This window comes from Conger conger, chromosome 4 (genome assembly GCF_963514075.1).
Source record: "Conger conger chromosome 4, fConCon1.1, whole genome shotgun sequence".
Taxonomy (NCBI): Eukaryota; Metazoa; Chordata; class Actinopteri; order Anguilliformes; family Congridae; genus Conger; species Conger conger.
The window spans coordinates 71604394-71627972 of record NC_083763.1 but is presented as its reverse complement, the minus strand read 5'-3'; the positions used below and the strand labels follow the sequence as shown (position 1 = coordinate 71627972).

General features: G+C 41.7%; 2 protein-coding genes and 1 long non-coding RNA gene across 3 annotated transcripts; all 3 read right to left on the bottom strand.

Annotated features, from left to right (window-relative positions):
• Window positions 1–537: 537 nt before the first annotated feature.
• On the bottom strand, window positions 538–7589 carry LOC133126708 (CMRF35-like molecule 1). The gene is made up of 4 exons (XM_061239044.1): window positions 7412–7589; window positions 6708–7025; window positions 5785–5902; window positions 538–562 (listed from the first exon to the last, which is right to left on the bottom strand). Exons 1-4 carry the CDS (start codon window positions 7512–7514, stop codon window positions 538–540), a joined length of 564 nt encoding a protein of 187 aa, XP_061095028.1. The 5' UTR covers window positions 7515–7589.
• Window positions 7590–10309: 2720 nt separating this feature from the next.
• Window positions 10310–13662, bottom strand: LOC133125761 (uncharacterized). The gene is made up of 4 exons (XR_009708448.1): window positions 13572–13662; window positions 12793–12852; window positions 12323–12403; window positions 10310–12112 (listed from the first exon to the last, which is right to left on the bottom strand). It is a non-coding gene; the product is annotated as an uncharacterized LOC133125761 (long non-coding RNA).
• An 8384-nt stretch (window positions 13663–22046) lies between these two features.
• On the bottom strand, window positions 22047–23368 carry LOC133126707 (polymeric immunoglobulin receptor-like). The gene is made up of 3 exons (XM_061239043.1): window positions 22938–23368; window positions 22227–22535; window positions 22047–22063 (listed from the first exon to the last, which is right to left on the bottom strand). The coding sequence occupies exons 1-3, from the start codon at window positions 23284–23286 to the stop codon at window positions 22047–22049; spliced, it is 675 nt and encodes a 224-aa protein (XP_061095027.1). The 5' UTR covers window positions 23287–23368.
• Between the last annotated feature and the right edge of the window lie 211 nt (window positions 23369–23579).

The window sequence follows — 23579 nt, the reverse complement described above, 5'->3', positions numbered from 1 at the left end:
TGCAAAGGCACTTTATAAATGTGTGAGAAATCCTGCCACTACCCACTCTGTGACTGTTGTGGACTTATTCTGTGTGATGATGACTGCCTGTAGCAGCCCCACAGAAAGATGGTCCAACACTTTAACTGATGGTCTTAGATTCATGGAAATCAACGAACTGGTTGTAAAAGACAATAAAAAAGAAACACTGCTAGCTCCCGATACAGTTTCAAAACGTGAACTACCATAATTAGCTCTTACAAAGCTTAAACTAACTTTGGCTAAACAAAACCTTTAGCAATTCAGTCCTTATGATTAAAACTCATTTATGGCACCAAGCACATATCACTATCACACTGTTACAATTGATACTAACCTTGTGCCTCTTCGGGGGGTGCTAATAAACCAACATACAAAATAAAAGCCCTTATACTCAGGACAATGAAGCAGTATAAGCTTAAAATGTAAATTAGATATTCAAACAGCATCAACAAATTCACTGATGCAAAACATATTCTGGTCATTTACACTGCGTGTTGGTGAACACTGTGCTGTAGGTCACTTCACCTTCAGAGTCTGCAGTCTGCCAGGGGAGAGACACAACATTGAACTCATAACAGCTGGTCTATCCGTACAGACCTCTACCTTTCATATTGTACAGTAGGGCCGTTCAACTGGTGCACCAGTGTAAGCCAGTCATAAGTAACATTTGGTGTCATGCGCTGGTCAGCTTGCTGACTTCCCCCTCCCGGAGCATACATTGTTAGCCCCCACCTTTTTGGCACACATGCCTGTGGGGGAGAGCTAGGGAAGGATTCCAAGAGGAGCCTTCTTGGGCCTTGGGGGCCCCCCATTTCTCACATTCCTAACAGGTTAAGAGCACAGGAATACTGGAGATGGCATACAAATGTTTCATGATAATCCCAGGTCAGAATATAGTAATGTTTGGTGTTATTCTGATTGGTTCAGTGCGACTGGTGTAATGGTCTAGTTTTTGTAACAGTCTACCTTTGATATCATAACCATTCAGGAGCCGAGGGGAAACTGGGCTTTTTCGAGTTTCCGAAGTATTGTGTGTGCATGTCCAGTTCTGTACAGACCACACACTCGTCTAACCGTTCTGCAGCAGATAGAGCCGTCATGTGATCTAAAGCTCAGTTGCCGGGCAGAAAACAGTGCTCATATTGCCATCGTGGTAATATGCAAGTTACAGTACAATGAAACAGGTACAGTAATAAGCATGGGGCGGTTCTAGGATGCAAGGCAAGAAACATTTTTGGGGTTATTTATGTTTTTTTTCTAATTGTTTCACATGTGAAAAAACAATGACAAAACAATATGCATTACTAGCCTACTAAGACATTAATGAATTGGCGATAAGCTGTTGATACGCTAATGTATAGGATGACATTAACAATGACAAATAAATAGTCTTTTGTCATCAAGGCCCTTCTCTGAGCTCACTAACAAAAGTTAAGGCTATTCAGTAGATAAATGCTCTAAGCAAATGCATAATGCAAACCCTGGGTATCTTCCTCTGAATTAACACAAAGGGAACAATTTTGAGGCTCTTTCTTTGGTGCGCTGTGTGCAAAAACAGGGAGTGTGGCACAAATGTGGCATGGAATCAGGAATAGAATGCTCTGGGACTCATTCTATTCCATATTCCATACCACACTGCCTGAGGACTGAAGAGCCTCAGAATTGCACCAGTTATGACTAAACTGAATTACACAGCATATCATATATACATGATGTAAGACAATTATATGTTTATGGATCAAGAATAAAAACAAATATCTTCACCATATTTAAGGCCATTAAAGTCATGGACTGTGTTGTGAAGAACAAACTACAAGGTGGAGAGCAATCCCTGCCATGGTACACCAACATAATGCCATTTTACAGGTCTGTTTCAATTGGAGAAGAATAACATGAAGTGGCTGGATAAGTAACACATGCCTCAGAGCTGGTGAGAATGTGGTTTTGAACAAAGCAAGAGTGTGAATTATCATCTTTTAGACATTTATTACAATAAATGGCACTAGGTTGACCAATCAGATTTTAGGGATGGTACCGGCTACCCCGGCCACCCTGTTAGAACCGCCCATGGTAATAAGTAACAAAACTACTGTCTTACTGCATCTTTATGACTCTACTTTCCCCCAAGATTTCTCTCTTTCTCTTTTATTTCAAGGATCACATGCAGAGTGGCTCTGGTAAAGGGTTCACAACTACTATTTTAATTTGCTAAAAATGTTTTCAAAGAACATGTTACTCTGTGCTGTTTGGTTCCTGAATATCAGAGCTTCAGTGAAGCTTCAGTGAAGTTCTTGCACGGCAAACTCCACCTCTTATTCCACTGATACTTTAATTTCACACAGACGAGGAGTTCTATACTGCCAATATTTAATACATTTAAACAGTGTGGGCTTCCAAAAAGAATCCCTTAGCGCACTATAGAAATAGGTGATCTGACTGACTAAATGCCATTGGGTGTTAATTTGGTAGTAATTAGCATCTTGTTTGGGATTATGGATGAACTAAATAATTTGCAGTCTTGCTCTTCAGCCAAATATCAACACCCTAAATGCTATGGGATACATATCTTAAAGCCCTGTGCTGCGACCTGCGGAACTTGCATTTCACTTCCTCATATATTGGCAAACATTCCTATTCCTGTTGTTTATTGCACCTTTTTCTGGTTGCGCTGAAGCATGTTCGTATTAGAACCCCAATTATCTAGACATCTTTGCGTGAATGTTCCCTGTATGTTCAGTAGGGGGCAGCAACGTGACGGAAGAGTACCGTCCCAACAAGGGAAGAGGCCCGGATGTTATATTACGGTTCAATGGCGCGGAACATGAAGATTTATATTTCAGAGGATCAAATACAGTCCCTACCCCTTTACAAATGTTTGACCTCAGAAATAGACACCTTCAGTTTCCTTATTTGATTGCTTACTGCAGTCCTCTGCTGTACAGATTAGAAATGTTCAGATCTTTACATGGAAATAAACAAATTTTTTTTTTTTTTTTTTATAGGTGACTGGCTCAAAAACACAAATACAAATACAAATAAAATCTTCTACTTATGGAGGAATGACACTTTTCAGAGGACCTTGTATTTCTCACACACAAAAAATGACAAACTTTCTAAACTAAATGCAAAGGCAAATTATAAGTAACCATATTCTTTATATTGTTTGGAATTCCACAAATTCCAGAGCTGGGAAGATTCTGATGAGGCCCAGGTGATGACATCAGAGCGACACTACATCTATAAAAAGTGGAAAACACAATTTCATCATATCATTTCGATGACTATCCATGTACATACAAGAGTGCTTTAGTTTGTCTCCTGGTACACTTCTGAGCTTTTCTTTGCCATTACATAGGCATGCTGAATAATAAATAAATAAATAAAAGAGTAAAAATAAGTTAATGCAAAATACAATGCATTTTGATAGGGGAATAGCTGTCACGTTTCAGGTCTGTCTCGCCATGTTTTATGTTTATTTATGTTTATTTATGTTGTCTTAGTCACGTAGTGTCTTATTTTATTTTCTTGTCATGTTTAGTTATGTCTCGTTACGATTATATTACCTGGTTATGTTGAGTGATTATCGTCTTAGTTTCGCTTTGTGTTATGTTTTGATGCATGTTTATTGTTATGTTAACTGGTCGTTGTTATGCATACACTTATACATGTTTTTCCGCAAACCTTGCGTTCCGCCTTTTCTCTCTCTCTCTCTCTCTTTCTGTCATTCACTCCCTAAGTGTTTCCATTTGTCTATTTACTAAAACTACTAACGCTAGATCAGGATTGGGTAGAGACTAACAAACTAATCATGTGTTCATGTTACCTTACGTTTCTCGTGCATGTAATTTACTAATTTACTAATGCTAGGGCAGGATAGGTTTATTACTAACGATTACTAATCTCCTTGTTAAACTTGTCATCCATTGCACCTGTTTTCCATTTCCTTGCTACGCTCTAACTAATTGTCTGCACCTGTCTACACCCGCATTTATAGCCCAGTCGCGCTACTGTTCACTGCGAAATTGGCTGCCTCTAGTTTTACTACGCAACTCTTGAGCATTAGTTACTGGTTGATTTCACGTTACGATCCAAGCCTGTTACCGACCATTGTCTATTGATTTCTGTTTTGTTGACCACTGTTTGTTTTTGACCACGTCCTCGCCTACCGTTTTTGTACTTTTGCCCCGCTGATTGTTTCATGGTTTCGACTCCCGCTTCGCCCACGACTACGCCTCTGCCTGCCGTCCGCCTGTTCATCTGCCCCGCTGACGGCTCTCCTGCTACCGGACCTCCCTGCACGTCTACCGACTACGAGTTTGCCTCTTCCCTCGGCACCGTGCTTTTTGTTTGTTTACTTTTTGTTTGGCTGGATCTACATGTATGGACTTTGCTTGTGTTGACTACTCTCCTGGGATTCGTCCCGAATAAAGCCCTGAGGGGTTTTTATCTTACCATTGTTTCTGAGTCGTGCATTTTGGGTCCAACCCCCACGCACCCGTCTCAATAGCTGTAGTACCTCACAATGAAGTCTTTCAACCATCCAAAGCCCAGGCAGTCATTACAGCTATTTTGGCATGTGGGTTTGAAGCTAGCATGAAATTGAGACCACATTTGACTGGAGAAACTGCTTATTGCTGCCATGGAAGTTAAGCCATTTTATCTCCAATATTGTGGCTGCTAAACATGAAATAGACTAGATAAGAATTTGTTGTCTATTATCCCTCAATTTCTTTCTTTCTTAAAACACCCTATAGTTCTCCCAGTAATGAAATGTCCCCTGTAAGCTCAAAGAGGAATATGTGGTCATATTGATGGTGTTACAACGAATCCAGGGTGACAACCATCCCCAGTCTCCCATACTGTACATTGCAGGGCTCACCGTCATCATTTGGTTGCGTAACGTCCTGTGTCTTCTATTCTCTCTTGATTGCATTGCTCCTGACCCAAAAAAACAGAAGGCAGAAAAACATGGCTCAATAAAACCAATGACATGGGGTCACAAAAACCACATGATTCAAGTAATTATGGTGAATTTCTGATTTTCACATCCACAGTTACTCTATCTCCTCTCTACCCTGACACAAATGCATTTTGTTCTATTTCCTTAGTTTTTCTTGTTAACAAGGATCACAGTCGTGAAAAAATACCTTTTAGTATCTTTTAGGACACAAATATTCTCTAGAAATAAAATTTAGATTCTCAGTGGGCATGAGGCATTTTTAACAGAAGATTAAGGTAAGATCTGAAATGGAAACTGGACCACATTTCCGTTTGAAGGGCTTCAACAGAAGTGTGCAACTTGTGGTGAAAGCATTGGCCCTGCCCTCTGATACAGTTCCGAGAAGCTGTGCTGCTAGAAGCTCATGGAGTTATTAACTCTTAAACTCTTGCCTGATGATAACACTGATGAATAATAGAATGATCACATGACTCACTGCGGTTTTGCCAGATCTTCCAAAAGGCGACGGCGGTGCATATTAGGAACACCAAAACAAGCCCGGTGTGACGTAGCACCCACAGAGTCCTTCTCAGGCACGTCTGTGCACTACACAGAGAAGACTGCTTTGAGTGTCATTCAATGAGTGCACCACAAACAATGTTTTTGCACAGTAGTGTCAAACTTTGGAACTTATTTCCAAATATGCAGCCAGCAAAAGCCCTGAATGAAGTGGGAAAGATGCTCTGAGATGCATCGTGGGCATGGACATAGACTGGCCTCACTCACTGAAAGGGGAAAAGCTCAGGGGAGAACACAAAACTCACCCAGAACACAGCTGGCTTCCTTGTTCTGGGGGACTGGTCTTTCCATCATTAAAGGCCCCTTCTGTTGTGGTGATCAGTGTGTTGTTCTTATGGGATTGAGAGGGAGACTTGATGGTATCTGTCAGCAAATGCAATGTCCAGACTGAAATTGTATATGCAACCTTTTGCCATACTAGTTATACTTCTGATGTTTAAATCAAAACATTTGGTTTCACCATGTTTCACACCTCAGTATTAAAGCCCTTGCAAAAGTGAGACTAGGCCAAGAGTGGCAGGGGAGACTTCCTAGGGTCACAGAGGAAGAACCCTGAGAAGTGACCAGGCTCAAGAGAGGGAGCCCATCTTCCTGTGGCTGCTCAGGGTCGGGATGCAGACTAGCTGACATGAATGTGAGAGATATTCACCATCCTATTGATGGGGAAATGTTTCACAAATGAATCAGCCACTATCTGAAACCCTTACATTTTATCATTTAAATCATCTGCTCGGAGGTATTGTGTTTGTATATTGTGTTATCATTAACATTACAAAACTCCTAAACAATGGATCTACTGTTAGCTTAAATGTGTCACTCAAACTAATATTTTGTAAAAACCCTGGGAGTACATGACGACAATTCAGCTCTCTGTTCACATAGATCAAATATATAACAATTGAGGTACGTATAAGGCTTTATAAATCAGATAATACCTTTTAATTGTCACTTAACACAATTGGTTCTTTTGTAAAAATACAGTTCATGAAATTTCTATTCGTATTTCAGCTGTCAATTTTTTAAAAAATCCACATGAAATTCAAACTCCTCTGTTTTTCAACCCTCACTGAGAGAGCGCCAGAAAAGACAAGTTAAAATTATATAGTTTAAGGTTTTCCCCTACATTGATGGAATGCATTCCAATACAGGCTCGTTTTGAGTTCCTTACATGTGGTGACTGTGGTCATTGTAGTTTTGACAGTGAGGTGAACAGGGATCTGTAGTTCTCCAGCAGCACACCAATACCAGCCTGTGTCCTCCATGTTCAGCTCCATCACCGTCACAGTGAAGACCTTTTTAGAGCGGTCATCTTTCATCTCTGATCTTCCAGATTTACCAGATTCACCAGAATTCACTTCCACACAGGAGCCCTTTATCCTGCACAACTTCTTCATGCTGCTCGGTTCATTATAGTGACACGGCACACTGACATGGCCCCCTTCCACACCGGCCACCTCCTGCTGTTTAACCCAGAGTCCAGGAGTGTCTGAACACCACAGAATAAACACAAAAACATTCATTGACACACAAACTGCACAAGTCACTTCAAGATCAAAGCAAATAGCTGTCATATTCTGTCTTGGATACAGACTGGGAATGGTGTTGCAAAAGAATACAATTAAAGCACCACTCTGCTGGAGGTGCAGAGTCCAAATACACCAATAGTTCTGCAGTGAAGCAATGATTTGCCTGGACTTTTACATGTTCTGGAAGAATTCAATACTGCTAGCATAAGGGGTAGGATCACTCATTTACCCACAGTGCAGCAGTCTGCAGCAGAAATTTCTGTGCAGTGTATGATTGGCGAACACTGGAATAGTGAAGATGCCGTTATTAAGAGGAAGCAGGTCTCACTGAGTGCAGCCATCTTACCTGTAGTGACTGACAGGTGTAGATATGCTCCCTTATCTCGAGCGCGCTGGATCTCTACAGCACACCAGTAATATCCAGAGTCCATCATCTGAAGCTTTCTCATGGTAACAGTGAACACATGATGGGTGGGGTCATCGGTGATTGATGTTTCACCTTTAACTGTTGGAGAGTCAGTGCGTACTACAGTTTCACAATTAATCCAGTATGACCCATAACACCAGTATTTCGTATGATTTTCATATTCTCTATCATAGAGACATGGGATGGTGACAGATCTTCCACTCTGTACAACTACTTTACTCACTGTGTACACACCGTCAGCATCTGCAGAGAGAAACACACACATCATCAGTGTGGGTGTATTTTACAGAGCACAGTGTGGTGCAGTCTGTAGGGCAGCTGACTCTCAAGTGTGAACCCTCCTGTGTGTTTGGGGGTTCAATCCTCTGCACCCAACCATCTCGATCTGTTCCGCTCTTCTCTCTCCTGTTTGAATAAATGCTAAATGTCTGCATTTATATAGCACCTTTATCCATAGCGCTGTAACATTGATGCTTCTCACTTCCCAATTCATACACATGCTCCCACACACACCAATGGCAATTGGCTGCCATGCAAGGCACCAAACAGCTGGTCAGGAGCATTTAGGGGTTGCTTGTCTTGCTCAGGGACACTTTGATACACCCAAGGTGGAATCGAAACGGCAATCCTCTGCCTGCCAGACAACTGCTCTTACCACCTGAGCCAATGTCGGCACAATAAAGTACACAGGGAACATCACTAATACTCGAATTAATTCTAATGCATCATTAGGTATCATTGGACTTTAATGATGATTGGATTTTATGACGATCCTCTCCAAGGAATCGCCACGTTAACGTGGTGGAGGGGTTTGTGTGTCCCGGTGATCCTGTGAGCTATGTTGTCGGGGGCATTGGCATTAGCCCCCAGTAGGGTCTCCCAAGGCAAATTTGTCCCAGAGGAGGGGCCAGACTAAGAGCGATTCAAAGCCTCCATGACACGGTCTCACAGATACTTCGCCCAGAAAAGGGAAGCCGGGGCCCCCTTCTGGATCCATAGCTCGTCGGCGAGCGTCTGGTGGCACAGCCCGATCTGGTAACGTGGGGTTGCAGCCCTGTGGGCTCACCACCTGCAGGGGTCAGCATCGGAGTCGGGTGCTTTGCCCTAGTGGGCGAAAGTAAGGGATCTGGGCGTGCTGATCCTTGGCGTAGCAGACTAGTTCTGGGGATGTGGAACGTCACCTCTCAGATGGGGAAAGAACCGGAGCTAGTGCGGGAGGCGGATCGGTACAAACTAGATATAGTTGGGCTCACCTCCACGCACAGCACTGGTTCCAGAACCGAACTCCTGGAGAGGGGCTGGACGCTGTTCTTTTCTGGAGTTGCTCAGGGTGAGAGGCGCTAGGCAGGTGTGGGAATACTCACAAGCCACCAGCTCCACTGTGTTGGAGTTTCACCCGGGGAACGAGAGGGTGGCCTCTCTGCGACTACGTGCTGCTGGTTGGAAAGCTCTGACTGTCTTTTGTGCTTATGCACCACATGGCAGTTCAGAGTATCCGGCCTTCTTGGAGTCACTAGGCAGCATCCTGGAAAGGGTGCCGTCCGGAGACTCCATAGTTCTGCTGGGCAACTTCAATGCTCACTTGGGCAACGACGGAGAAACCTGGAAGGGGGTGAATAGGAGGAATGGCCTGCCTGATCTTAACCCTAGCGGTGTCTTGTTATTGGACTTCTGTGCTGGTCATGGATTGTCCATAACGAACACCATGTTCGCGCATAGGGTAGCTCATAAGTGTACTTGGTACCAGAGCACCTTAGGCCAAAGATCGATGATCGACTTTGTGGTCGTATCATCAGTCCTGCGGCCGTATGGAAAGATTATATATCTCTCCTGGCCTGGGAATGCCTCGGGATCCCCCATGAGGAGCTGGAATGCGTTGCTGGGGAGAGGGACACCTGGAATACCCAGCTTAGCCTACTGCCACCGCGACCCGACTCCGGATAAGCGAATGAAGATGGATGGATGGATGGATGGATTTTATGATGTTCTTGTGTGGAATTCAAGTGTTTGATTGTGAAAACCAGGGCATTCCTGGCGAATACAATACAAAAAAAATTTTTACATAAGAGGAACAAAATTCGTTCACTGGAGTTCATTTTGAAATGTTTCTTGGATACCTCCTTAAAAGCTGTTATGATGGTCTAAAATGGTTAAAAACACACCAATGCATTTTATGATGTCTTTGTGTGAAATTAAAGTGTTTGATTGTCAAAACCAACGTATTCCTGGAGACTACAATACAATATAATTTCATTTTTGCATAAGAGGAATAAAAGTCTTTCACTGGAGTTCATTTAAACTATCGACCAGAATTGCCCACCCCTCTATTATACTGTAAACTGAAATAATGAATACAGTTACATCATAAAATTGTTATTCAATGGCAATATTATTGTTATTTGAAATTATATATATATATGTGAAAGTCTATAGGTAATGTATAATCCCCTCTGCTCACCACAGTGACAGACATTGTGGAATGTACTGTGGGTACTTTTCACCATGGGGTTGAAGCCATTACTGTGAAAGAATTCACACTTACAGAACAAGATCATATCTACTTCTCTTTTTAAGTAAAACTCAGAGCTATAATTTAATGTAATGTCCTCCCTTGTCCAATTGCAAAATGCACAAACATAAATAAACATTTTTAATCTGTTCAACACAAAAGGTGAGAAATAAAGGCGTATGAAGTGCAAGGGTTCCTGAAAATGTTCAAGGAAAAAAAGAAAAGAAACTGATTAATGACACACATGCAAAGCATCTTTTTTAACTTGGCTAATCTTTTTTTAAGTGCATGAATTGAAAGTATGTATCCATGGTCAATTTGCGTTTATTAGTTCTATTCTTGCCCTGCGATGGACGGGCGACATGTCCATTTTTACATTTACATTTTACATTTTTGTCATATGGCAGACACTTTCAATCCAAAGCGACGTACAAGTGCATAGGTTCTTCCACAAGTTAAAGCATCACATCCATAACTAGTAAAATACACATGAAGTGCTGTTCTGAACAAAAAATTGTCATCGTAAGTGCAATTTTCTTCTTTTTTTGGGGGGTTAAACAAGACGGATATCGGAAAGTGTGGGGGGGGGGATCAGGAGGGAAGACTAAGGTACAGTTTTAAAAGGTGTATTTTTACACTGCTCACAGGATATTCTTTGCTTTTTGCACCATTCTCTGAAAACTCGACACTGTTGTGCATGAAAAACCCAGGAAATACTCAAGCCACTCTCTGGCACCAACATTTCTTCTTCATTCTGACATTTTCTTTGAGAAACAGCTGAACCTTGACAACAGATGCATCTAGTTGCTGCCACATGAGATTGGCAAATTTAATATTTGCATTAAAAGCTGGTGTACAGGTCTACCTAATAAAGTGCTCACTGAGTGTATTCTAATCACATTAGTCCTATTATGTAAGATGCAAACTACAATCTTCAGTTTAACTCATTCATTCAAGTTTAAGGCACAGACGGTCTCTCTGCTACAATGCTCCAGAGTCTCTACAGTGTGAGAAACGAGTCCTACCTGGCAGCACAGTGAGGAAGAGGATGGAGAGGAAGAGTATCAGAGTGAGAGCCATATGTGCCTGATGGGTATGTGTGTCTGTTAGAGACTCCAGCTCCCTTTAGCGTGAGTCTCACTTCCTGTTCCTCTCAGTCCCCACCTCTTTGGTCCCTCGTATTCTGTAGTGTGTGCTCTCTCAGTGGCCAGAGCAGGGTAACTATCATTATAATTTAATATTTATGTATTCCAGAGGTGGGAAAAGAGCAGCATATCCATTTCTGGATTTCATACCAACTTCTGGCCTTAATTACATAATTAACCTTTTACGAAATCGGAAATTTTAGCTGCAGTACATTTTCTGATGACTGGTCTTGTGTCCCCCGTTTTACTGTGACCTAATCTTTGAGAGAACCAGTGTTGGTGCATTGAGCAAATTAGTTCATTTAGCCAGGGTAATTGGTGGAAACAAAAACCTGCATACACCTTGGCCCACCAGGACCAGAATTGGCCACCCCTCTATTATACTGTAAACTGAAATAATTAATACAGTTACATCATAAAATTGTTATTCAGTGGCAGTATTATTGTTATTTGAAATCATATATATATAATATATATATGCCCTGAGATAGACTGGCGACCTGTCCAGGGTGTATTCCTGCTTTTCGCCCAATGTATGCTGGGATAGGCTCCAGCCCCCCTGCGACCCTGATCAGGATAAGCGGGTTCAGATAATGGATGGATGGATGGATAATATATATATATATATAATGTGAAAGTCTATAGGTAATGTGCAATTGTAATTGTCATTTGTTAGCGCTCCTGGGAAATTGTGTTTGGAATGCTCTGGGGAAAAAGTGTGATCGTTGTGATCGTTCTAATCTGTCCAGCAGAGGGCGATGGTTCCTTTTCAAGTTAGGAAAATGATGGTGTCTTTTTTTGTCCAGCAGGGAAAAGCAGAGTCAAATATTTGTAATGGGGTGACTGGCTGTATTTGATGCTCTGAAATATGAATCCTCAGGTTCCAGAACACCCAGGCCTCTTCCTTTGAGCTTGTGGACAAAATTCCACTTGGGACGTCGTCTTTCGTCACGTTGCTGCCCTCTACTGAACAGACAGGGAACATTCACGCAAAGATATCAAGATCAGTGGGGCTCTAATACGAGCACGCTTGAGCACAACTAAAAAGAAATGCAAGTTCCACAAGTCTTAGCACATGGCTTTAATGTGCATCCCATAACATTTTGGGTGTTGATATTTAATGATCAGTGAAACATATTTCTTATATAAATCAACAGTAAATCCAGCAAAACGTACCTGTGTTTTCTGCCCGGCAACTGAGCTGTAAATCACATCACCGGCTCTATCTGCTGCAGAACGGTGAGACGAGTGTGTGGTCTGTACAGAACAGGAAATGCACACACAATATTTCAGTAACTCAAAAAATAACATAACGGAGAGTTATGCAAACATTTCCCATGGCATATTCTCTGGGTCAACTGCAGTGCGATTAGCTGGAGGTTAATCCTCAATACCACAAAAATACATGAAAACTCGAACAACTAATTGTTAACAGATTTGGATAGCAGTTCCTGAGTTCTGCGAAGGTTTAGACAGCAGCTATGAAACACATTGCAATTGATCCTGTGTTTTGTGTGTCTAAAGTAAAGATGGAAATTGTGGTTAAACAACTCCTGATCAGGAATACACCTTTATCAGTGTGCCACTTTAAATTCTGATATTTACTGGCTGTCTTGCTGACTCTGAGATATGATGAACAATCTCACCTGTAGATTTTTCAGGATGATTGAGCTGTACAGGACCTCATCTGCAGGGTTTTCAGACGGCTGGGACAGTAAAGGGGAACATGTTTCTGTGACTGACCACGGTTGGGGGGTCTGCTGAAGTTAATTCAGTCAGTTCAGTCAAAGTTCATTTTGTGAAAAATGCCCCATTGAGGATCATCCAATGAATCGATACATAAACCATTTAATGACATTTTTTTTTTTTAATGAATGAATTTAATGTCATTTCATTGCCTGAACAGAAAGTGGAATTGACGCCAACCCTGTCCGTGCTACCAGAGCAGAGGAGAACACACTAAATTAACTCACTCGTAAACATTCTGGACCATTTTCCCTCAAAATGAATAATTTTTTTCAAAGCTGTTTGAGAGCAGGATAATATTTCAGCATTTAGCGCCTGTGAGTTCATCTCCACTATCATAGCCCATTGCTGCTCATTGACTTCCTTTTTTGAGTTTACATTACATCACATGACAATCATTTACAGACGCTCTTTTCCAGAGTGGTGAAGAGTGGAGAATATCTCAGGAATACAGAAAAGTGGTATCGCCACAGAGGCACAAAGGCACATTAATAATCTCTTATAATCAAGTGTAATATTTGCCAATCAAACTATTTGTACTGTAAAAAAAAATAAAGAATGATTTCTAAGAAATACAGGATCTCTAAAGATATGTAGGATGAGATGAGACTGAATATTAACAGTACGATTCTCTGCAAAGGCACTTCATAAATGTATGGAAATCCAGCCACTACCCAACCTGTGACTGATGTGGACTTATTCTGTGTGATGATGACTGTGTGTTGGTGAACACTGTGCTGTAGGTCACTTCATCTTCAGAGACTGCAGTCTGCCAGGGGAGAGACACAACACAACTCATACAGCTGGTCTATCCGTACAGACCTCTACCTTTCATATTGTACAGTAGGGCCATTCAACTGGTGGACCAGAGACAAGCAAGTGAGCCCATTAACAAGTCACAGCGAAACAACGTCAAAAAAGAAATGCACCCATTTTGCTATGAACAAAGATTAAGGCTCATCCTATAGTAAACTCAATCTTTTCCAAACGAAGCTTAGTCTGTGTCTGTTAAACTGTTACTTAGTGTCTAGACTTGCAGGTTGCGGATTCCCAGAGTGCTGCTACTGAACATCTCCAATCAGAGACTGAGTGTGGGTGAATATATTCAACTTAAGATTTTTCTGAATGTAGTTTTGTTTGATAATTGCAGCATTTCTGTATGTATGAATAAAGTACTATCACACTTTACTGTAGCAGTCATTTCTTCTTCACGCCCACACCCGCACAATCACTGTATGTCCATCTCCATTCTGCAGTTCTGTGTTCAGCTCAAATTTTGATTGAAGTTTAATTGGCATTGATTGACATCGACTGATATTGACCGACACTGACTGACATTGACCCTCGGCCTTCACGGCAGAGTGTAGAGTGTAAAACCGTATGAGCCCCCCTATGAGACCCCTGCTGCCTGTGAAACTCCTGTGCTCAGTGTACTGCACTTCACTAATGCTGTGCTGACTGCTCCTACATACAGCACCCACACTATTCTTTCACACTCAGCGTACTTCATGTGGATACTCACTGTGTCTCTTACACAGCTTCCAGGTAACCATGGCAACAGCTGCCACCAGCAACAGCATCCCTAGTGCCATCAGGATGATTGTGAGATCTGAAAGACTGAACAGCAGCAACAGGGTGTGTGAAATTTTCTGCCCATTTGAAATGCCCAAATGACACAGGAGTCTCTCTCAGTACTGCAGCCTTCTCCATCAGTTCAGAAGAGCACAGACAAGCACAAACATGCACAGAGAGAACTGTCATTTTCTGTCTTGCTCAGGGTCATGTGGGACACCAAGTACATGCAGCGTATACCATATCCCAGCATGCACTGGGCCATGTGCTGCTGATAAGTGCTGGAGAGGCCTGGTTATCTGGACTTTAGTGAGCACGGCTGCAGGAGGAGGCCTCACTGACTTTGAGACAGGGGAGATTTTGAGACACATTTGTCAGAAAAAGTATCAACTGAAATAAAAAACTAGACAGACTTTACTATGTTACTAATGTTAATGCTTTTGTTTTTATACTGAACTTCTTGATTTAAAAAGAAACTGACTTGAAGATTTTACTGGCTCTTCCATCATGAATACCACACCTTTTATTGTCAGTAGTTGTTGCTGGAACAGGTGAGAGAGGTGTTGAGACTGTTGAATGATTTGAGGTTGAAGGCTTGGAGGATGTTGCTACTGTGGTTGCTGTGGTAACCAGAAGAGACGTGCTTAGTGCTGCAGATGCTGAAGAATGGGATGCTATGAAGAGTGAAAATGATCTTAATTAATAAAGTTAATAATTTTTCATGAATATTTTATGGTGTTATTTATAGTGTCATTGTATCTTTGTGTGTGTGTGTGTGTATGTGCCTGTGTGAATGCGAATGTGTGTGCTTGTGCGTGTTTGTGTGTGCGTGAATGTGTGTGTGAGTGTTTGTGCAATTCTCTGTATATAGGCTTAGACCAGTCCTCTCTCTGCCGTCTGCAGGTAGTGCAGAACGCTGCTGCCCGCCTTCTGACTGGCAAAAAGAAGCGGGAACATATTACACCAGCACTGTCATCCCTACATTGGCTTCCTGTCCGTTACAGAATAAATGTAAAAATTTTATTATTTGTTTTTAAGGCAATGAATGGTCTAGCACCTACGTACTTGTCTGAACTCGTCAATATGTATACCCCAGCTAGATCACTTAGATCATGCAATCAGCAACTTTTGGATGTCCCTATGTCGAGGAGAGCGAGGAGGGGTGACCGGGCCTTTGAGGTAGCTGGCCCCAAGTTGTGGAACAGCCTACCGCCACATATTAAATCTACCCAAAACATAGATGTTTTTAAATCCTTGTTAAAAACCCACCTTTTTAGTGAGGCCTTTATGTCAGACATAAATGGGGAATCCAGATAATGTACATGTGTTTCATTTTATTTCATTTCATTTCATTTTATTTCTTTTTATCTCATTTTATTTCATTTTATCTTTAATTTTATTGCCTGGTTTTGTACAGCACTTTGGTCAACCATGGTTGTTTTAAATGTGCTTCATAAATAAAGTTTATTATTATTATTATTATTGTGTGTGTGTGCACGAATGGGTGCATGAGTGTTGTGACACTGTTCATGTGAAAGAACAGAACTCAGCACTGGTGTGCACCTGGCAGTCTGCGAGAGAGCACTAGCTAGCACCAAAGGGTTTCACAACATGACATTTAGAACACTCTGTCTCTCTCAACCCTCACTGACAGAAAGTAACAGAAAGGATAATTGAAAATTCGAGGATAGAATGCATTCTTATACACGCTCGTTTTGAGTTCCTTACGTGTGGTGACTGTGGTAGTTGTAGTTTTCTGAGTGACAGTGAGGCAAACAGGGATCTGTAGTTCTCCAGCAGCACACCAATACCAGCCTGTGTCCTCCATGTTCAGCTCCCTCACCAGTGACATGGCCCCCTTCCACACCGGCCAACTCCTGCTGCTCAACCCAGAGTCCAGGAGTGTCTGAACACCACAGAATAAACACAAAAATATACAACATTCTTTGATACACAAACCCTACAAGTCACTTGTAGACCAAAGTAAATAACTGTCGTATTGATACTGTCTTGCATACAGACTGGGAGTGGTGTAGCAAAATAATACAATTATTATGCTGGAGTCCAAATACACCAATAGTTTTGCAGTAAAACAATGACTTGCCTAGACTTTTACTTGTGGAAGAATTCAATACTGCTAGCATAAGTGGTAGGATCACTCATTTACCCACAATGCAGCAGTCTGCAGTAGAAAGTTCTGTGCAGCGTATGATTGGATAACACTGGAATAATGAAGACGCCGTTATTAAGAGGAAGCAGGTCTCACTGAGTGCAGTGTGTGCTGCAGCCATCTTACCTGCAGTGACTGACAGGTGCAGACGTGCTCCCTTATCTCCAGCGCCCTGGATCTCTACAGCACACCAGTAATATCCAGAGTTCTTCATCTAAAGCTTTGTCATGGAAACAGTGAACACATGATGGGTGGGGTCATAAGTGATTGATGTTTTACGTTTAGCATTTGGAGAGTCAGTGCGTACTATATTATGGCAATTTCGCAATAAGTACCCCTGACACCAGTATTTCACATGATTTTCATATTCTCTATCATAGACACATGGGATGGTGACAGATCTTCCACTCTGTACAACTACTTTACTCACTGTGTACACACCGTCAGCATCTGCAGAGAGAAACACACACATCATCAGTGTGGGTGTATTTTACAGAGCACAGTGTGGTGCAGTCTGTAAGGCAGCTGACTCTCAGGCTAAGTGTGAACCCTCCTGTGTGTTTGGGGGTTCAATCCTCTGCACCCAACCATCTCGATCTGTTCCCCTCTTCTCTCTCCTGTTTGAATAAATGCTAAATTTATGCATATATATAGCACCTTTATCCAAAGCGCTGTAACATTGATGCTTCTCATTCACCCATTCATACACACATTCACACACACACCAACGGTGATTGGCTGCCATGCATAAAACAGCTGGTAAGGAGCATTTAGGGGTTGCTTGTCTTGCTCAGGAACACCTTGATACAGCCAGGGTGGAATGGAAACTGCAACCCTCCGTCTGCCAGACGACTGCTCTTTCCACCTGAGCCAATGTCACCACAATAAAGTGCACAGGGGAACATCACTAATACTCTAATTCATTTTAATGCACCGTAAGAAAAGGTGATTCCAACACACTGCATCTAGGTAAAATATGGTCTACCACACCAATGCATTATAATAAAGGTATCATTGGACTTTAATGATGATTGGATTTTATGATGTTCTTGTGTGGAATTAAAGTGTTTGATTGTGAAAACCAAGGCATTCCAGGAGAATACAATACAATAGTTCTTTTACATAAGAAAAATCTTTCACTGGAGTTAATTTTGAAATGTTTCTTGGATACCTCCTTAAAAGCAAAAGTGTGTGAGGGGTTAACTCCAGAAAATACTGTGTACATATGAGCAGACACACAGAATTGTCACTTTCAGTTTTTATTTTAGCAGAGCTACAAACAGCATTATTTCCTGTGGTTAATCCCCTCAGGACATTATACTGGGGGTACATTTTAATGTGGGGTTGAAGCCATTTCTGTGAAAGCATTCACACTTACAGAACAAGATCATATCTACTTCTCTTTTTAAGTAAAACTCAGAGCTATAATTTAATGTAATGTCCTCCCTTGTCCAATTGCAAAATGCACAAACTTAAATAAACATTTTTTATCTGTTAAACAAAAAAGGTGAGAAATAAAGGCGTATGAAGTGCAAGCGTTCATGAAAATGTTCCAGAAAAAAAGAAAAGAAACTGATTCATGACACACATGCAAAGCATCTTTTTTAACTTGACTAATCTTTTTTTAAACTGCATGAATTCAAAGTATTTAGCCGTAGTCTATTTTTATTTGCGTTTTTAAATGTGTTCTAATCTGTCCAGAAGAGGGCGATAGATCCTTTTCAAGTTGTGGTGTCTGTTTTTGTCTCGTAGAGAAAAAAGAGTCAAATATTTGTAATGGGGTGACTGGCTGTATTTGATGCTCTGAAACAGGAATCCTCAGGTTCCACACGTTGCTGAACATCCAGGCCTCTTCCTTTGGGCTTGTGGACAAAATACCTGTTGGGACGTAGTCTTTCGTCACTTTGCTGCCCCCTACTGAACAGACAGGGAACATTCACGCAAAGGTATCAAGATAATTGGGGCTCTACTACGAGCACGCTTGAGCACAACTAAAAAAGGTGCAATAAAAACAGGAATAGGAATGTTTGTAAATATATGAGGGACTAAAAAGAAATGCAAGTTCCACACGTCATCGCATATGCATCCCATCACATTTTGGGTCTTGATATTTAATGATCAGTGAAACATATTTCTGATATAAACCAACTGTAAATCCAGCATAACGTACCTGTGTGTTCTGCCCGGCAACTGAGCTGTAAATCACATCACTATCTGCTGCAGAACGGCGAGACGAGTGTGTGGTCTGTACAGAACAGGACATGCACACACAATATTTCAGTAACTCAAAAAATAACATTACAGAGAGTTACGCAAACATTTCCCATTACATATTCTCTGGGTGAACTGCAGTGCGATTAGCTGGAGGTTAATCATCAATGCCACAAAAATGCATTAAAACTCAAACAGCTAATCGTTAACAGATTTGGATAGCAGTTCCTGAATTCTGTGAAGGTTTAGACTGCAGCTACAAAACACATTGCAATTGATCCTGTGTTTTGTGTGTCTAATGTAAACATGCAAATTGTTGTTAAACAACTCAAAAGGAGAATATATATACATACATATAAATATGTTCTCATTTCACAGTGTGCCACTTTAAATTCTGATATTTACTGGAATGTAGCTGATTCTGAGATATGATGAACAATCTCACCTGTAGATTTTTCAGGACGACTGAGCTGTACAGAACCTCATCTGCAGGGTTTTCAGATGGCTGGGACAGTAAAGGGGAACATGTTTCTGTTACTGACCATGGTTAGGGGGTTGGCTCAATTTAATTCAGTCAATTCAGTCAATTCAAGATCATAATGTGAAAAATGCCCCATTGAGGATTATCCCATGAATTCTTGTGTTTGATTTGCACTTTGTTGTACGTCGCTCTGGATAAGAGCGTCTGCTAAATGCCACGTAATGTAATGTAATAAACCATTTAATCAAAAAAACTTTTAATGAATGAATTTAATGTCATTTCATTGCCTGACTAGTAAACATTCTGAACCATTTTCCCTCAAAATGAATGCTTGTTTTCAAAGCTGTTTTGAGAGCAGGATAATTTTTCAGCATTTAGCGCCTGTGAGTTCATCTCCACTATCACAGCCCATTGCTGCTCAGTGACTTCCTGGTTTGAGTTTACATTACATCACATGACAATCATTTACAGACGCTCTTTTCCAGAGTGGTGAACAGTGGAGAATATCAGTTACTCTCAGGAATACAGAAAAGTGGTATCACCACAGAGGCACAAAGGCGCATTTATAATCTCTTATAATCAAGTGTAATATTTGCCAATCAAACTATTTGTATTGTAAAAAAATAAAGTTTGATTTCTAAGAAATACGGGATCTCTAAAGATATGTAGGATGAGATGAGACTGAATATTAACAGTACGATTCTCTGCAAAGGCACTTTACAAATGTGTGAGAAATCCAGCCACTACTCAACCTGTGACTGATGTGGACTTATTCTGTGTGATGACTGTGTGTTGGTGAACACAGTGCTGCAGGTCACTTCATCTTCAGAGTCTGCAGTCTGCCAGGGGAGAGACACAACATTGAACTCATAACAGCTGGTCTATCTGCACAGACCTCTACCTTTCATATTGTACAGTAGGGCCATTCAACTGGTGGACCAGAGACAAGCAAGTGAGCCCATTAACAAGTAACAGTGAAACAACATCAAGCTACAGAGAGATAAAAAAAGAAATGTACCCAAATTACTTTGAACAAAGATTGAAGCTAGTCCTATAGTAAACTCAATCTTGTCCAGACGAAGCTTAGTCTGAGTCTGTTAAACTGTTACTTAGTGTCTATAGACTTGCAGGTGCTGGTACTGAACATCTCCAACCAGAAACTGAGTGTGGGTGAATATATTCAACTTAAGATTTTTCTGAATGTAGTTTTGTTTGATAAGTGCAGCATTTCTGTATGTATGAATAAAGAACTATCACACTTTACTGTAGCAGTCATTTCTTCTCCACGCCCACACCCGCACAATCACTGTATGTCCATCTCCATTCTGCAGTTCTGTGTTTTGCGGATCAGCTCAAATTTTGATTGAAGTTTAATTGACATTGACTGACATTGACTGACATTGACTGACATTGACTGACATTTGACCGACACTGACTGATACTGACTGTCACTGATTGACATTGACCACACTGACTGACACTGACTGACATTGACCCTCAGCCTTCTCAGCAGAGTGCAGAGTGTAAAACGGCTGTACCATCAGCTCGTTGCTCCGGTCCTCTCTTGCTCCTGTGTGAGGCTGGACTCCCTCTGTAAGGAGACACAGGATGAGCTGTGATAAGAGAGTGTGATCATGACAGAGCTGAGATCCCCCCTATGAGACCCCTACTGCCTGTGAAACTCCTGTGCTCAGTGTACTGCACTTCACTAATGCTGTGCTGACTGCACCTACATACAGCACCCACACTATTCTTTCACACTCAGCGTACTTCATGTGGATACTCACTGTGTCTCTTACACAGCTTCCAGGTAGCCGTGGCAACAGCTGCCACCAGCAACAGCATCCCTAGTGCCATCAGGATGATTGTGAGATCTGAAAGACTGAACAGCAGCAACAGGGTGTGTGAAATTTTCTGCCCGTTTGAAATGCTCAAATGACACAGGAGTCTCTCTGAGTACTGCAGCCTTCTCCATCAGTTCAGAAGAGCACAGACAAGCACAAACATGTACAGAGAGAACTGCTGGACTACAGAAACAGGGAGTGGAGAAAAAGGAAATGGAAGCACTAGGGGTCATGTGGGACACCAAGTACATGCAGTGTGTACCATATCCCAGCATGCACTGGGCCATGTTCTGCTGATAAGTGCTGGAATGGCCTGGTTATGTGGACTTTACTGAGCACATCTGCAGGAGGAGGCCTCACTGACTTTGAGACAGGGGGGATTTTGAGACACATTTGTCAGGAAAAGTACCAACTTAAATATAAAGACTTTACTATGTTACTTATCCTTTTGTTTTCATACTGAACTTCTTGATTTAAAAAGAAACAGATTTGAATATTTTACTGGCTCTTCCATCATAAATACCACACCTTTTATTGTAATTGATTGTTGCTGGAACAGGTAAGAAAGGTGTTGAGACTGTTGAATACTTTGAGGTTGAAGGCTTGGACGATGTTGCTGCTGTGGTTGTTGTGGTAACCAGAAGAGATGTGCTTAGTGCTGCAGATGCTGAAGAATGGGTTGCTATGAAGAGTGAAGGAAAAAATAATAAAAAGTTAATCATATTTTATGAATATTTTATGGTGATATGTATAGTGTTATTGTATCTATGTGTGTGTGTGTGTGTGTGCCTGTGTGAATGCAAATGTTTGTGCTTGTGTGTGTGTGTGTGTGTGCGAATGGGGGCATGAGTACGTGTTCATGTGAAAGAACAGAACTCAGCACTGGTGTGCACCTGGCAGTTTGTGAGAGAGCACTAGCTAGCACCAAAGGGTTTCACAACATGACATTTAGAACACTGTTTCTCTCAACCCTCACTGACAGAAAGTGACAGAAAAGGTCATTGAAAATTCGAGGATAGAATGCATTCTTATACAGGCTCCTTTTGAGTTCCTTACGTGTGGTGACTGTGGTAGTTGTAGTTTTCTGAGTGACAGTGAGGTGAACAGGGATCTGTAGTTCTCCAGCAGCACACCAATACCAGCCTGTGTCCTCCATGTTCAGCTCCCTCACAGTAAAAACCTTTTTAGAGTGGTCATCTTTCATCTCTGATCTTCCAGATTCACCAGAATTCACTTCCAGACAGGAGCCCTTTATCCTGCACCACTTCTTCATGCTGCTCGGTTCATTATACTGACACGGCACACTGACATGGCCCCCTTCCACACCGGCCACTTCCTGCTGCTCAACCCAGAGTCCAGGAGTGTCTGAACACCACAGAATAAACACAAAAATATACAACATTCATTTATACACAAACTGTAGAAGTCACTTGACGATCAAAGCAAATAACTGTCATATTGGTACTGACTTGGATACAGATTGGGAGTGGTGTTGCAAAATAATACAATTAAAGCACCAATCTGCTGGAGGTCCAAATACACCAATAGTTCTGCAGTGAAGTAATGACATGCCTGGACTTTTACATGTTCTGGAAGAATTCAATACTGCTAGCATAAGAGGTAAGATCACTCATTTACCCACAATGCAGCAGTCTGCAGTAGAAAGTTCTGTGCAGCTTATGATTGCATAACACTGGAATAGTGAAGATGCCGTTATTAAGAGGAAGCAGGTCTCTCTGAGTGCAGTGTGTGCTGCAGCCATCTTACCTGCAATGACTGACAGGTTCAGATATGCTCCCTTATCTCCACCGCGCTGGATCTCTACAACACACCAGTAATATCCAGAGTCCCAGGTTGTCAGCATTGTCATGTTAACAGTGAAGACATGATGGGTGGGGTCATCAGTGATTGATGTTTTACCAGTACGTTTAGGAGAGTCAGTGCGTACTACAGTTTTACAAAAATTCCAGTTTGACCCATGACACCAGTATTTCACGTGATAGTCATATTCTCTATCATAGACACATGGGATGGTGACAGATTTTCCACTCTGTACAGCTACTTTACTCACTGTGTACACACCGTCAGCATCTGCAGAGAGAAACACACACATCATCAGTGTGGGTGTATTTTACAGAGCACAATGTGGTGCAGTCTGTAGGGCAGCTGACTCTCAGGCTAAGTGTCAACCCTCCTGTGTGTTTAGGGTTCAATCTTCTGCACCCAACCTTTTTGATCTGTTCCCTTCTTTTCTCTCCTGTTTGAATAAATGCTAAATGTCTGAATTTATATAGCACCTTCATTCACCCATTTCCACCCACTCACCATCTCATACACACACTCACACACCAACGGCAATTGGCTGCCATTCAAGGTACCAAGGGGGTTTGTCTTGCTCAGGGACACTTT